The sequence below is a fragment of the Rattus norvegicus genome, chromosome 4 (genome assembly GCF_036323735.1).
Source record: "Rattus norvegicus strain BN/NHsdMcwi chromosome 4, GRCr8, whole genome shotgun sequence".
Taxonomy (NCBI): Eukaryota; Metazoa; Chordata; class Mammalia; order Rodentia; family Muridae; genus Rattus; species Rattus norvegicus.
This window is the reverse complement of record NC_086022.1, coordinates 63,629,233-63,644,859: the sequence shown is the minus strand read 5'-3', so window position 1 is coordinate 63,644,859 and position 15,627 is coordinate 63,629,233. Positions and strand designations below refer to the sequence as shown.

At 44.2% G+C, this 15,627-nt stretch overlaps 1 protein-coding gene across 14 annotated transcripts in view; it reads right to left on the bottom strand.

Moving 5' to 3' along the window:
* The window catches only part of Lrguk (leucine-rich repeats and guanylate kinase domain containing), a 123,033-nt gene that overhangs the window by 92,604 nt on the left and 14,802 nt on the right, over positions 1-15,627 (bottom strand). For 8 of the 14 annotated variants that reach the window (XR_005503178.2, XM_017592528.3, XM_017592530.3 and 5 more), the window contains exons 5-6: positions 10,754-10,838; positions 4,269-4,393 (exon numbers count right to left, since the gene is read on the bottom strand). Coding sequence is in view for 13 of the 14 variants with exons in the window: in XM_017592528.3 (XP_017448017.1) it covers positions 4,269-4,393; positions 10,754-10,838 (210 nt within the window). In the remaining variant the exon portion in view is untranslated. 14 annotated transcript variants of the gene reach the window in all.

Sequence of the window (15,627 nt, the reverse complement as noted above, 5' to 3'; positions counted from 1 at the left end):
TGCTCACATACATGCACCAGTTCACTGCTCTCAGCCTCTGTGAATTCTGTGAATCATGTTAGACATTCTTCCTCAACCCCTGCTATGTTGGACTGTGGCCCGGAACTGTGAGCTTTGTCACTGTTGTTTATCAAGGCCACTAGGAAAGAAACTCAGACACACACCTGGAACCTGAACATCAGTTCTTCACTGTGGTCTCAAAGACATGAGCTGGATCCGCTCTTTTACCATCATCACAGGAAGCCAACACTGTAACTCCACAAACATTTTGTGTCTCAGCGTCTCAAAGTCAGTGGTGATGGCTGACTCGGTAGAGTCTGTCTGGTTGTTTCTGCTCTCTAACCTGTGCTAGCCTATCAGAACCTGCCTTAACCAAAGGTGCGTGGTAGAACTGTGCAGTACTAATTCTAAGATATAGGACCAAGTCACTTGTGCTTTCAGCTCTGAGGAGCTAGAGACACCATGCACCCGAGACTACATTGGGTGAAAATCTAGTCATCAAAGCAAAGTCAATAATTCACATATAAGCATTTCTCAGACAATGAGACTAGGAGGAAGTTCCCATATTCGAATGGTTGCCCACTTTTTCAGTCTCCACACACCCTGAGCAATAGCAGTAATGAGAATAATTTCCATTTTTGAATATTTTCCAACATTCTCCTCATTATTTGGCTCCTTTGCCTGAAGGAACAGGAAAAGATCATAGTAAAATTTAACCTTTGGTTTGAGTCAAAAGTTGTCATAAAGAATAATTTCAAATTTTTGGTTAATATTATGTTTTACCCACCCTTAAGACATTCAAAACTTTCATGCAGAGGCAGGGGGATCTCTGTTCAAACTTTCAAATTTTCAGCTAATATTATGTCTTACGTAGCCTTAAAACATTCTAAACTTTCAGGCTAAGTGAGGTGACACAGAGGCAAGTGGATCTCTGTAAGTTCAAGGCCAGCCTGGTCTACATAGGGAGTTCCAGAATATCCAGGACTACATGGAGAAACACTGTCTCAAAAAACAAAAACAAAAACAAAACAAATTAAAAAAAAACATTCAAAACTTTCAAGATTGACTTAAGAACTGAAAATTTAAATTAATGTATTCCCTTTAATCTGAATATTTTCACTGTTAAATGTTTCATGGCACATTGAATAGCAAGAGCTCATTTTCATCCTATTCTTCGTAAAATTTCATTTTAATAATGAGCCAGATTTGTGCTCACTGGTAACTCTATAGCCCTTAAAATGGCATAATAGGATGTTAATAATCTTTAAAGGTAGGTTATAGCCTATGAGGGTTTATTATACTATTCTTTTTACCTCTATATGTTTAAAAAAGTGTAATAAAAAGGAAAAAAACCCATAACCTTATTTGCCAAAGTGAAACCACATTTTCCTGTTCAAAGTTCAAAAAACTTAGAAGAAGTGAAAAGAGGAAAGAGACCACGCTGAGCTCGCCATATCAATTTAATGTATTGAAATGAGGGCTCAATCTCCCATTCAAACACTGCCCACATATCCAATTAATATACAATACACTTTCCCCCAAAGGACTGTGAAGCATTTTCTATGCACAAGACAGATGTGAGATGGTCTGAGCAGAGTGAGGCATAGAGAAGTTTAATTAGATAGCCTGTGGCCATGAAAGAGAAGAGGCTGAGAGAAGTTGAGAATCACAGAATCGCTGATTGAAAACCAGCTAGGTAGTGCCTTTGTCCAGCACTGCGAACCCAAAGGCTCACTCCTGGGTGTGGACATGGAGTTTCTGCACACAGTTCCTCCAGTCTCACAGTGAATAGCAGGGGGAAAAACCCACCATTTTTATAGAGAAGCTGTTTGAAGTAAAGTAAATTAGAAAGCATTCCTTATCTTCCAGTGTAGAGGATTGTACTTTGACAAAGTGAAGTTCAAGGTTTGCAATTCAGTGTCACTGTGTTCTAATAAGGATGTAGTGGCCACAGGCAAGTCATGAGGCTCCCCTGCCAGCTTTTCCAACCCCGGGGGGGGGGGGGAGAGAGAGAGAGAGAGAGAGAGAGAGAGAGAGAGAGAGAGAGAGAAGGGCAAGTATTAGCAGGTGGAGTGTTCTTCTTACTATGCTGTAGACTGAATTCTGGTCAATAGCTAAATCACACTATGTTGTGATTCCATGAGTTAAAAATAAAGTCAAGAAAACTCCTGAAGCAAACATGTATCGTTTTTGGTTATAAATTGTATTCAAATTTGGGAAGAACAATTTTCCAATTTTCAGAATCTCAGTGAAAATAAGTAAAAGCATTTTCTGTATTTTCTAGTCCGTCTTGGGTGCTGGGTATAGGGACTAGAATAACCAATCTCATTTGTTGGCGGGAAAAAAAATGGTAAAATATGCTAGTGTCAGTGAGCGAGGGGCATGTGGTTATTGAAGTGCAGAATGACAGGAATGTGCTGTTTTAATAATAACTGCTGCCCCCAAACATACGCGTCTTTCTTTCCCCTCTACTGCAGGTGGACGGGAATGTCAATACAGACAAGACACATGGAGGGGTCTGCAGTGAAGGTTCACACCTGCAGTCCGGTGGCAGAGGCAAGAAGATCATCACAAGTTCAAGGCCAGCCTGGTCCTCATAGCAAGTCCCAACCAAAATTGCAAAACCACATGCGTGCACGCACACTCACATATACACTCACATGCACACACAGAGAGACAGACAGACAGACAGACATGCACACAGACAGAGAGAAGTGAGGAGGAAAAGAAGGTAAACTTCAAAATGGTGAGCAAAATAGCAATATGCCAGCAATAGCTTTTTGGATAGTTGACATTTTCCAATGTAATTGGCTTTATTTTATAACTTAAAGTTTTATATCTCATTTCTTAAGATTCTCCGTTATTCACATTTTGTTAACATGCCTTAGCAGGCAAAAAACAAACTCTCAGGGTGAATTATGAAACCTTTGTATACATGGTGGGAGAATCCCTGCCCTCTGCCCTCACTGAATTCCATGGAGGGCTAGAAGAGTCTTTAGAGCATTTCGAGCTTTAAGAGGAGCCAAACGTAGGTCACCTATGGTTCAGTACAGAATTTCTATGTGTATGTAAGCTATGTGAGAAGAGGCTGGAGAGACGGCTCAGCAGTTAAGAGCACTGGCTACTGTTCCAGGTCCGATCCCCAGCACCTACATGGTGGCTCACAACAGTCTATAACTCCTGTTCCAGGGGATCCTACACCCTCCTCCTGCCTCCCTGGACTCGAGGCATGAAAGTGGTGCACAGATATTCATGCAGGCAAAACATTTACATATATAAAATAAAAAATAATTTTTTAATTAAAAAATGTACACATAACCCAATATGCAATTTCATGCTTAACACCCTCCTGAGAGAGAGACATAAACATTACTAAGATACAAGCCTCCATGAAATGTTCCCCTACCCAATGGATATAATAAAGGCCAAGAGAGCCTAAGGCTAAGCGGGAGGAGAAAAGAAAGAAGAATCCTGTATATAAACAACATTGGCACCCTCTCTCAGATACCAGTAACCCATACTGTTAATTTATAAATACTGTGTGCACCTTTGAGTCTCTTGGGTCTTATTAGTGAACAGCCCCTACGTGCATGTGCATTTTGGTCATGTGGCATGCCACAGGACTTAGAAAGACACCTTCTTTGGGAAAGGGCAATCAGATGGAATCCTTTGGACTGGAACTACGCTTTTATTCTCAGCACAACCTACAACTTTGAGAGCAGGAGACTAGACTAGCACACAAGATGGGCTGCCTAAGTTCAGTGTTTAGGAAGCATTCTGTAGATCATTACATCCAATAAAGTGTGAGCAGCACTAAACACAGTTACCATGCTCAGATACCATTTTCATTATATATATATATATACATATATATATGTATATATATATATATATACACTTACTTGTAAAAATTACCTTCTTTCACAGCATAGAAAATCAATTGTCTACATTTTTTTACCTTGGACACCAAATATGAAACTGACTTTACTTGGACATGGACTATTGACCACACACATACACAAGTACACACACACACACATACACACACACCCACACACACAGAGCAAGAAAGGGAGAAGTGGGGGGGGGAGAGGGAGGAGGAGAGGGAGGGAGAGAGGGAGGGAGAGTGCGAGAGAAGATAGAGAGAGAGAAGCATGTGTGCACACCAGACACCATAAGGAACAAAGAAAAATTCTAAGCAGTCGCCACTCACACTTCTTAAATACTAGTCACCACTTCTACAAAGAATGCTATCATATTGGACTCACCACAGAAAGCACTTTGATGGGTAATGTCCCTAAGCCCTTGATTGTTGTGATTCTGTTACCAGCCAGACTAAGGTGGGTCAGGCTGATGCACTTCTCCAGCCCAGTGATTTCTTCTATCTCGTTGTCTGTACGTGATGACTACGTTTAAGGAAAATGTTATTCAAAGCCTTAGGAAAGATATCCGAGGACCTGGAGTTCAATCCCTAGGTCCTATATGGTGGGAGGAGAGAACCAATTCCTAAAAGTGGTCCTTTGACATTTCACACAAGCACCTTGGAAAACACACACATGCACCCACACTAAATCAGTGTTAAATTATCACTGGAAAAATCAGACTGGAGTTTAAATAAAGGAATATTATATGCCCCACATAGGATAAGCCCTAAATCTTGATGTGGTGTTCATATAGGATAAAACACCAATTCTATGAAATGTTAAAAGTATACTGGGGCTTGGGGATTTAGCTCAGTGGTAGAGCGCTTGCCTAGCAAGCGCAAGACCCTGGGTTCAGTTCCCAGCTCTGAAAAAAAAAAAAGTATAGCATGTGTGTCTCCGTGTGACTCATTTAAACTATGGAAGGAAACAGTAGTTCAGAGCTGTGTCCTGGACCATGCACGCTTCCCTCAGTTAATGATGTCCATGAGTAATTCATGGGGCTCCCCTCAGGCAAGAATTTGGAAGACAGGGTCATCCTACGGAGACAATGTGAATGGGGCTTTCTCATCTTGCAGGTGACCTCTGGCGCAAATGGGAAGGCCACCACCCTCTCATAGAAGGGAGCAGTCTTTCCAACTCATATTGGCTTCCCTACTCCCATTCAAATGCAGAACCCTGGAAGTCTCTAACATCACCATTTGTGGTTTCTATTCTTGCTGATTGCATTTTAACTTTATCTCGTGCCCAAACTGCAGTTCCAAAGCTGAGTTGTGTGCTCCCTGGTGAGCCACCAGGCTCCCATGGAAGGTTTTAAACCCATGATCACATGGACAGCCCTTGTTAAATGCAGTGGGTCACAAAACAGAATGAAAATTCGTAAGTGAAGGAAGGGGGCTTGGGAAGACAGGAGAGGGGTGGAGATGAGTGGGGGTGGGGACAAGAAGAGCTAGGATGCATTGTATACATGCATGCTGTCAAAGAACAATTTTAATGTTTCAAAGGGTGTGAACAAGCTATTCTTCCGATTAGAAGGCGCTCGTATTATCACTAAGTTACAATCACATGGGGCCAAGGAGTCATGTCCTCTCACTCTTAGCATGGAAATGGATCGCTCAAGGCTAGGATCGAATCCAGAGAGATCTGTACTAGGGAAAGAGATAAATAAGAAAACTGGACAAAGACGTGTTACCAAATGTAGCAGAAATTTCCAGGTCTCCCTTATTAGTTCCAGATCCCACTCATGGGCAGAAACACGGTTTTTGCAGTGGTCATATGCCATCTAAAATCTCCTGTGAGCAAGGCCTCTGCCAAAACCACCACACAAACAGATACTCACGAACATCGTCTTTTAGATCCCGTTTTCTTTGGGATGGCTAAACAATGATTTTGGATATAGAACAAAGGCCAGTTCTTTGTAAATATGGACCCTCGTGAAAGATGAACATGAAATATAGGAAATAAGAGATTAAATTATCTCACACAGCTGTGATGGAATATCTTTGCAGCGAGCGATCTTTGGCTACAAAAATTAAGCCGTGGAAACTTCAGATGGCCATCTGCTCAGCATCATGGGGACGCGGTGTCTAAGCCTGTTTCAGAACACCAGTGTCCTGGAAGCTCTGTTCTGGCCAAGAGGAGGACGCTCCAAAGCCCAGCAGCGAATGGAGGCAGTAAGTAGGCAAGGCGAGGAGCTCCGTGACAGGAATCCTAGTGGTGACGGCGATGCCAGGGATTGGAAGCTTGTTTCTGAGACCCCAGAGGCTGCCTCAGTTCCCCTGGAACCTCCAGAAAGGAAGTGAAATGTGGGTGCCTTACTGCAACCACAGCCCAGCCTCCAGCAGGTCCCACTTGATGCTCAAGGAGTTTTGCAGAGAGTAAGGGATCTAACGAGCACCCCTGTTGAGAACAGTGCTCATTTCCTACCATTGCCTCCCACCTCCCGTGTCTCACTCCCCTTGACACAGGAGGGTGTCCAGGCACACCCTAGGTTAGGCTCACACGTAAAGGGTTCGCTGGCCCTGCGTCTGCATGGATTCTACACTCTTTCGTTCAACCAACCACATAATGAAAAACTTGATGCAAAAACCAGACAACTGCGTCCAAGTCATACAGACTCATCCTTTGTCTTTATTCCCTAGCAAAATGGCATAACGACGTTTGAGACAGCATCTAACTTATTATACACAAGGATTTGAGTGTTCATGGCTTAGGCATCTGAGGAGTTCTGGAACCATCCTCCCTCCCACCCCCAGGAATGGCCACACTCTATGTTGTCACCGACTTCTTCACCTACTTATTCCAACAGTCACTTTAAGGGTCACTGCCTGTGTTGATTCCAATCAGTACACGTGACTGGGTCGTCAGGAGCTGAGTTCCTAACTAGCCACACCTCTCCAGCTACAACACCCTCATCTCTCTCGTCTCCCTCCTGTTTCAGGCCCTTCGTGGAGCGATTCTTGCCCTTCCTCCTAACATTATCATTTCATGTTCTTTCTGGGGTCTTGGGAGCTGCTGATAAGAAGTACAATCTGATAAGTCACTAAACTATTCCGATGAATTAGCTTACTGGATTAATCCTCTTAGGGGCCTTATAATATTAAAAGGGGGCTATCAGGAGAAAGACTCCAAGAACTCGAAATCATCAGGGTTGCTTTCTAGTTCTGAAGTTTTACCATTTTTTGTGAATAAATCATTTTCGGTGGAATTTTAGATTGTTCTGGAAACCTAGTGAAGAAGCCCTGTGGCGCTACGGCCTAACTTCACGGCCGAGGTCCCGGGAACCCAACGGTATTTTTTTACATTCCAGCAATGCCGTCAGTAGCTCATAAATGTTTGACATGAATTATTCACTAGCCCAGCATTTGCTCTTATTCATTTGTCTGCAGTCATAAAATATGGTTTGGGTGTACAGAAAACAGTTACAGAGAAATCATGCCGAAGTCCATCACGATTCTCTCAGTGGAGAGAGATCCGGGATGACGGCTTTAATCACAACCAACCCTGAGAGATCTCTGCCGCCTCACCGGTGAAACGTGGCCTTTGCCACCAGAGTGAATCTGGAGGAGGAAGGAAATGTGCACACCCCTTAAATGGTAGCATTATAAAAGTAGTAATTGCTCAGGGCACTGCAAAGTGAACAAGCCAACAGGATGCAGAACGGTAAACTCTAATCAGCTGTTTACCAGGTAGCTCCAGAAAGGTGTTGACCTTCCTGGGTCTCTGGCTCCTTTTCCATAAAATACATAAAATAATGATTAGTCTGGGCAACCTCTAAAATCCTGTCTGGATTTGAAATTCTACAAATCATGTTTTTAACTTATCAGGAACCAGTCAGGGTTTGTAAGGTAAAGGATCAACTATGCCTAATACGTGCATTTACCTTACCTTGACTGGGCTTCTCATCTTGTAATTTAGGATGCTTGTCAATTAATCATCAGCCATCTACACAGGGAAGGACAGAATAATCTAATAATGATAAACTGAAAAATCGACACCTTAGAGTTAATAGTGTCGTCCAAGATATCAACATATAACTACTATAATCATTTTATATTACAAGCATAATTGGTTTAAATCATTTTCATATGACTCAATTAAGGATTTCCAGGGTGTGGGGCTGGAGAGATGGCTCATGGTTAAAAAATATGTACTGCCTTTACAGCGGGCCTGAGTTTGTTGCTCAGCACCCACATCAGGTGCTTCTGACCTCCATGGGCACCATGAATGCACACAGTGCACATACATACATGCAGGCAGCATATTCACAGACATCAGAGTAAACTAAGGGCTAAAAAGAGTTCTTAAATATTCCTCTCTGCTGCAGCCCACTGGCACCCTTGCTCCATCGCCACCGCTGTCACATTCTCTGTGACCTGACAGTAGCGGAATTTATGTACAGCCTGTCTTCCTTGATGAACACTCGGTGCGTCTTCCTTCTTGCTGCTACAGCCAACAGCACAATAAGCTTGCTCTGCAAGCCTCCAGGCACACACACGAGCAGCTTCACACAAGTCAGAAGTGCCAGGTCCTAGTGAGTGCGGACACTCAGCTTTATAAGAGAACTTACGGCTGTTTTCTCCGAGAGGAAGAGCTGGTTTCCAAAGCACAGGCAAGTTTCAAAGAGGTCCTCTCACTCTGTGTGCAGCTGGCGTTTTGAGATTAGTGTGCCCAGAATACCTTTGTAGAGAGCATGCACAGCGAGAACTGTGTATTCTCGTGTCCAGGGTTGTACTGTGAAAAAGCACTAGTTTGGGAGCTGCAAAGATGCCTAGAGGCATCTGTCACCACGTTCGGGACACGATCCACTTGAGTTGGATCCCTGAGAGCCATGTGGTGGAAAGAGAGAACTAACTCCCAAAAGTTGTCCTCTGACCTCTGACCTCCAGGTCACTGTGTGCACCCACAAACATGAGACATGCGTGCATACAAAATAAATTATAGAATGTAATAAGAAATTTAAAGAGTGATAGATTTCATTAAAATTTACAGATCACTTGAGTTTCTTTATGGGGAAAACAAAGTTTATTTTCCCAAATCTGTTACTTATATTTATAGAATTTCTAATATGAAACTATTTGTATAATGGCTCAAGAAGAGCGGTTTGTTTTGGCTATTTGTCTCTGTAGTTCTTCAAACAGTTTTTCAAACATGTTCTTCAAACATGATATACTCTATCTGCCTATGTTCTGGATTGCCATCAGTCTTGATATAACAATTACTTCTCTTTGTATGTCAGTGGTGAGACCCGACTACTATGATGAATGTCAACATTTAAAAAGCAAACCTAGTCATTCTTTATGTGTCACTATATTATTTGACATTTACAAAGTGCTAATGCTTTACTTTTGTACATGGAAAGCTAAATATATTTAAAAAATTAAAACTCTCATGATAGAAGTGTTTTGAGTCTACAAAGTGAGAGTGGCAATTCTGGGCTGCACACTGAAGATATCTTTCCAGACTGAACATTCTCCGGACCTGACTCTATGCTGTTCTCTGGGTGTCCTGAGGCAGGGCCTCAGAGTACTGAGTCTCTTCTGACAGGCAAGGCTCCAGCATACAGTCAGCTTCTTAGCTTGCATGTGTACTAAACTGTCTAGATAGTTGGTTCAAATAGGCTTTGGGCAGAGCCCAAGGATCTGGATTCCTAGACGGTTCCGGGCTATGCTACGCTGGTCCCGGTGGCAGCATTCTTCTGCAGGGCCAGAGATGAGTGGATTTCTGAACCCGGTGGCTTCTGAGTTCTCGTTCTCTGAACGTTCAATCAAGCATGAAGCCAAGGTTCCATAGGAAGGCGTTGTGTATGTGTGTGCCTCTGGTTTGCCATGGAAACACTGTTTAAATTCTTATCTGCATCATCTAACTGGTCACCCACTGTTATTGTCATCTGTAAGCTCAACAGGGAGTGAGGGAGTGTGGCTGTGTTCTAGGGCTCCACATAGAAGAAAGACTTTCTCTACAAAACACATCTCCAAGATCACCACTTCTGCAATCTCAGACGTACACAAACAGGCTGCTGTTTCACCCCTGGAATGAGATACTCAGGGGTAATCAACTCATCCTCCACCCGCCCCACAAGTGGAGAGGAAGATACTTGCTGAGCAACAGAAGGCACTGCTCTCTTATTACCCAGAGAACACCAGTCCCTGGTGTAAAGGAGACGCAAGCTCATTAGATTCACAGATCTTCAGTTAACTCTTTAGGCTCTACAAGGTGAAGCTGGCATTCTGTTTGCATGGGAGCCTGACGCGTGCAACGCATACATGCACGTTCCTGAGGGAACTGCACATCAAAAACCGAGCTTTTCCTTTAAGTTAAACATGTTTTAAATATACTCAAAGGGCTGGAGGTCTAGGTCTGTGGTAAAGCACTTAACCAAGCATGTCCCCAGTTTAATCCCCAACACATAAGGATAGATAGATAGATAGATAGATAGATAGATAGAAAGATAGATAAATAGGTAGATGGGTGGATGGGTGGATGGACAGACATAAAATACTAAAATACCTTGCTTTATTTAAAAGCAGAAGTTTGACTTCCTCTGTAGAATAAATACAAATTTTCCTGATGATAAATCTAGATTTTAAGATTCTGAATTTATATAAAATAAGGCAAAAACTTAAGTAAATTTGAAGAAACATGTTCCTTAAACAGAATTTTTTTTTAGTTCTAGAATCAAAAATAATCTTTGTTTTATGACTGCCTATTCTTAGTTACATGAGTCACACTCTTCCGGGAACCACGTCTCTGGTGCCTTCCCGTGTCATCTGTAACAGCCTCTTTGGTGGGGCTACTCCCCATCGTCTCCCCTTCCCACCTTCAAAGGATACTGTCCAAAATCAGTTGAGTGAGAGTGTGGTACGCCGACAGGTCATACATTTCAGAAATCTGGTTGGAGGAGAAATCCACCTTCTGCTGACAAAAAGAGGAAGAAGGTTACACGACGTCCTCCTTCAGGCTCTCGACAGCGTTTTACAGCAGAAAAGAAGACATGCTTCTGGATGCAGACTTAGAGTTGACTCCTGCACGAGAGTCAAACTCGGCATCCCCTCTCTGTCTCTTGTTGGCTTTTTTTTTTCAATAACTTATTTTTTTTCTCTGTCTTTTCTAACCTGGACCCTATAACTGTCACCACCTTGAGAGGGATCTGAGGAGGAAAAGTCTTCTACATGGCCCAGAGGATGGATCTACAATTCTCCCTTTCCCTCCTTCCCCTACTCTCCAAAGTTGCACTCACTAAGTAGACCAGGCTGGCCTCGAACTCAGGGATCTGCCTGCCTCTGCCCCAAGTGCTGGGATTAAAGGCATGAGCCTTCATGCCGCACCAATTTTTTTTTAAACTTCCTTGGTCTTCCTTCAGGATTTAGCTCAGTTTCACCCACAGCATCATGGTCCCAATATCTCTAATACCCAAAAGACCACATTCACTTCCCGTATATGCATGCCCATCCATCTTTTGTTTGCCAGACATTGCCATGCGCCACCCACGACTGCTAGGGCTGCAGTCCTTATGACCCCTCAGGCTTCAGCTTAATAGCCTTTCTCAACTGACTCATTTAGACAGGCATTTGTCAGCAACATCTCTTGACCCTGGTCTAGAATGATACTACAAACGAACTTAACCAATTAAATAAATAGCTTTGCTCTACTTTCATTTACTGGCAAAAAAAAAATGGCAAGAAAACTCAAGAATTTTGAAACAATACATCCATGAGGATGTTACAGTGTCATTCTGGAAGGTCATCAGGCAGGTACTGAATAAACGTGGTCCCTCCTGTGCCCTTTAAATCAGTGACTGCACTTCCCACAAGCTGACTAAGATAATAGTTTCCCTGACTGAATCCTAGCAAGCACTGTAAGGCAAGAGTAGACAACAGGTCAGGTCAGTGATAGATGTAACTGGGAGGGAGGGCTACGCTGTCGCTGTCGGTGAGCGAGCACTGTAGAGCACCTGGAGGAGGACAATGCGAAATGAAACATTGTTTTGACTACAGGAATCCAAATGGAAATTTAGGCCTGAGCACATGGGGGGATATGGAAAAGACATGGTATGACATCAGCCAACCTGACATGGCAGAAACAAAGTTCAACATGCACCCTTTTTGCTTTTGTGTGATAGTGAGGGACTCAAAGTGAACTTACTGTGAGGGCTTACATGCGACAGGTGCAGTTCCTTCTTACGCCTTATGCAAGCACAGTGTGCATGCATGCCTTTGTCAGGGCTGTACGCCGACACCATACCTTCTGCGTACCAGTGACATTAGGCTTTTGAGCAATTTAAAAAGGTTACATTTTTTCTATGACTCCCATTGAAACCTACAGTTCATAGAACATGCCCACCAAGTCAAATGAACAGTTTCACCTACTATGATCAAAGCATATAAAAATAGTTATTTTATGTCATGTAAGTGTCTGCCTGCCCACCCACATGTGTATCCTGTCTGTGCTTGGTACCCAAAGCAGCCAGAAGAAGGTACCAGATCCCCTGGAACCGGGGCTAACAGGCTTTTTCAAGCCATCATGTGGGGCTGGGAACCAAACTCAGGTCCCCTGCAAGAGGAGTAAGTGCTCTTAACCAGAGCCAGCTCTTCAGCCCTGAGACGGAAGTGTTTAAAGAAACACAAGCATGTCAGTACAAAGTTCTGCCCCTCACCAAGGAAGTGCCTGCTTTCTCTTGTTGATGGCACAGGCCTCACCAATATTAAGTAGGAAAGAAGCCAATCTTCTCGAGTGTGAGAGAGAGTTCTATTTCGGCTTGTCTTATAGAAAACGGTGGACTCTTAGTGGTTCTTCCGTCTCCCTCACAGCTTAACCATCTTGTGCTTTGGTGTTTTCATCCACAGATGGGCCAATATGAAGTGGCTCACAGCCTTGTTGGACTAAATGAGAGAATGTACTGGAAGCAGCAGAAAGCCTGAGTGTGGGACTGTGTGGCACTGCACAGGCCTAGCGCTGAGCAGGCTCCCTCCAGGCAGTCTGGCACACGGCGCACTTCTCTGGGAGACAGGATATGAATTCTCCAAGAAGTTAGACCCCTGGAGAAGGAACGCATGGCTTGTTTGGTTGATTCGTAAGGTCTTCTGGAGAGGGGGCTGGGGTGAGAAGAAAGTCCTAGAATAACTTCTGAGGGGAGGGTCAGGCTTCTCCTGTAACTCACTTCCCTGGGATGCAAAGCAAAAAGGGAAGCTGAGGAGACAGAGTTGTTTAACTCTGCAAATGCAGCTCTTAGGATGCTCAGAGCCTCCTGCTGAGCCAGACAGGCATCTAAGGCAGCCTCTCTGAACAAAGGAGTATTGCCCAGGCAGCAGGCAGTAAATGAGGGGGGGGAGAGAGAGAGAGAGAGAGAGAGAGAGAGAGAGAGAGAGAGAGAGAGGGAGAGAGACACTATGTCATCTCTGTGTGTCTCTGTATGTGTGTCTGTGTGTCTGTCTCTGTGTGTATATTTGTATTTGTCTCTGTGTGTGTGTCTGTCTGTCTGTCGGCCTCTGTCTGTCTGTGTGTATATGTGTGCATTGATCAAATCAGAATGGCAGAATGACTTGAAACTATAGAAGAGACCACAGTGTTTTGACATCAGTATGGAGAATGCCAAATTCTTGATTTCAAATAGACTTTTGTTTTGATTCAGGGCGAAGCAGAAGGATTTGGGTCTAAGTTTATGAACCAAACAAGTGTATAATAAAAGATAAGAGTTGTTGTTCATTTATTCCTTAAAATAATGTTTTTGTTAAATATTTAAGTCCAACAGAAGGAAGCTTAGCCCATGTTCTCGGGTAATGGGTCTCAAATTGGTTAGAATATTAGGCTCATCTGGGAGCCATTTAGCAAGTCCAAAATCCCAGGCCTCTCCTTGAACCTCTTAAATAGATATTCTGGCAAAGGATCCACACCTTATAGGTCTGCAAGTTCCCCCAAGTGATGCCAGTGGTGAAAGGCCTAGGAACCACCTAGGCCCTTGTGACCTCTCATGGCCCGGTCCATGCACCAACTCCTCTGATGACAGCTGGACCAAGAAGCTTAATCTCAGGCACAGCTCCCACCAAACTGCCCAGTTAGAACCTTACTTTCCCTGAGAAGCACAAGTGACCAGGGCACCCCTGGGAGCAGGAGAAATGGCACTCACTCTGCACACAGCAAGCTGCTCCCCAAACCACCATTTGTATGTGATTCAGTCCTGCTTTCAAAGAACAAGCTCTTCAAAAGTGAGTGCAGGAGACAAACATGGAGGTGGAGAGGAGAAGGGGGCCCCTGCCTCTCTCTGGGGCGATGCTCAGGTGGTCAGCACTGTTAAACTCTGTTAAAAATCATGGGCGTGTCAATCATAAGTCCACAAAATTCTTCTTGCAAGCATTTCTTCTGGTGGATGTTTTTCTATAAGCAAGGGAAGGGGTAGGGGTAGGACAATTTGGCCCCTAACTGACAGCTGTCAGACTCTCTTGTGATGCCCTAGCCACCTTGACAAGAGAAACAAACGTTAGCCAGTCAGCCAATCCTTATGCCAGCACAGCCATTTTGAGCATCCCATGGAAACAAAAGCTACCTAATAATTCCAGCTCGTCTCTCCAGTTCCTGAGGGCACAGCTTCAACCAGGCCTGCTTCACTTTTACACCATACCTTTTTTTGTCACGCACGAACGCATGCACACACACAGGGTCTTGCAATCATCTCCACCGAGGTTAGTGGAGGCTCACTTCCATGATGACCTAGGTAGGAGACTGCTCTAACTGGGGGAAAGTAGAAAGGCTGTTGATTGGTGCAAACACAGCACTTCATTTACATGCAAGGTGAGCTGTGATTGGTCCAACATTTCTTCCTTGGTTCTGAGAGCAGGTTGCTCAGGTGTCTGGAGCAAGCTGGCTGAAAGACCTTCTCCTATGCTGGCTCTACTGGTTATACAGAGCAGCAGGTCCAGCAAAGGTTTCTCTGGGGGTGAGCTGGTGACAGGAAGACAGCAGCAACAGAGACAGCTGAGCAGTGGTGACAGAGGAAGCATCAAAGCGACCGCAGGAACAGCTGCACAGCTAACCACCCGGGTTACAAAAGGTGGCATCAGGTTCCTTGAACACTGAGAGAATGGCCAGAGCGGGACTAGGGTGACCGAAGGAACAAGGGGAGACAGTGAGCAGAGGCTGAAGCTGATGGAGGATGGAAGCCTGGAAGAGTTGGGGGACAGAAACCGCTGAGTTCCAGAGGCCTGTCAAGTCCTTAGGGTCCAGAGTCAGCTACTGCATGCCCTGGAATTCTAACACCAGTCACTGTCAAAGGCTGAGAGAGACCCTGCTATCCAGACCTCGCTGGAAGCTGCTATGCCAAGTACTGCCAAAGGCTATCTGTGGAGGGCTGACTTCCCGGGACATACAGGAGCCTACACGAGGTTTGCAGGAGCTTTAACAGCAGAGCGAGCTGCCTGCTGCCGCTCCCTCGTGTGCCATGCCGCAGGCTGCTGTCAAACACTAAGGGAACAAAAGTAGCCAGACACCAGCACTGAAAGAACCTGCATTGCGGACTGTGACGACCATCTGGGTTGAGCCAGCCAATGAGGAATACAAGCATTATTTCCCTAAAAAGCCAAAGTTGGATAAGCAAGAGGACAGAGTGTGCACCGAGGAAAATGTTATCACTTTTTCAGATAGAATTATGCTGCTGTAACAAAAGAAAACACAGCAGCCACTGCTACTTAGAGCAAAGGTGATACGTGGTGGC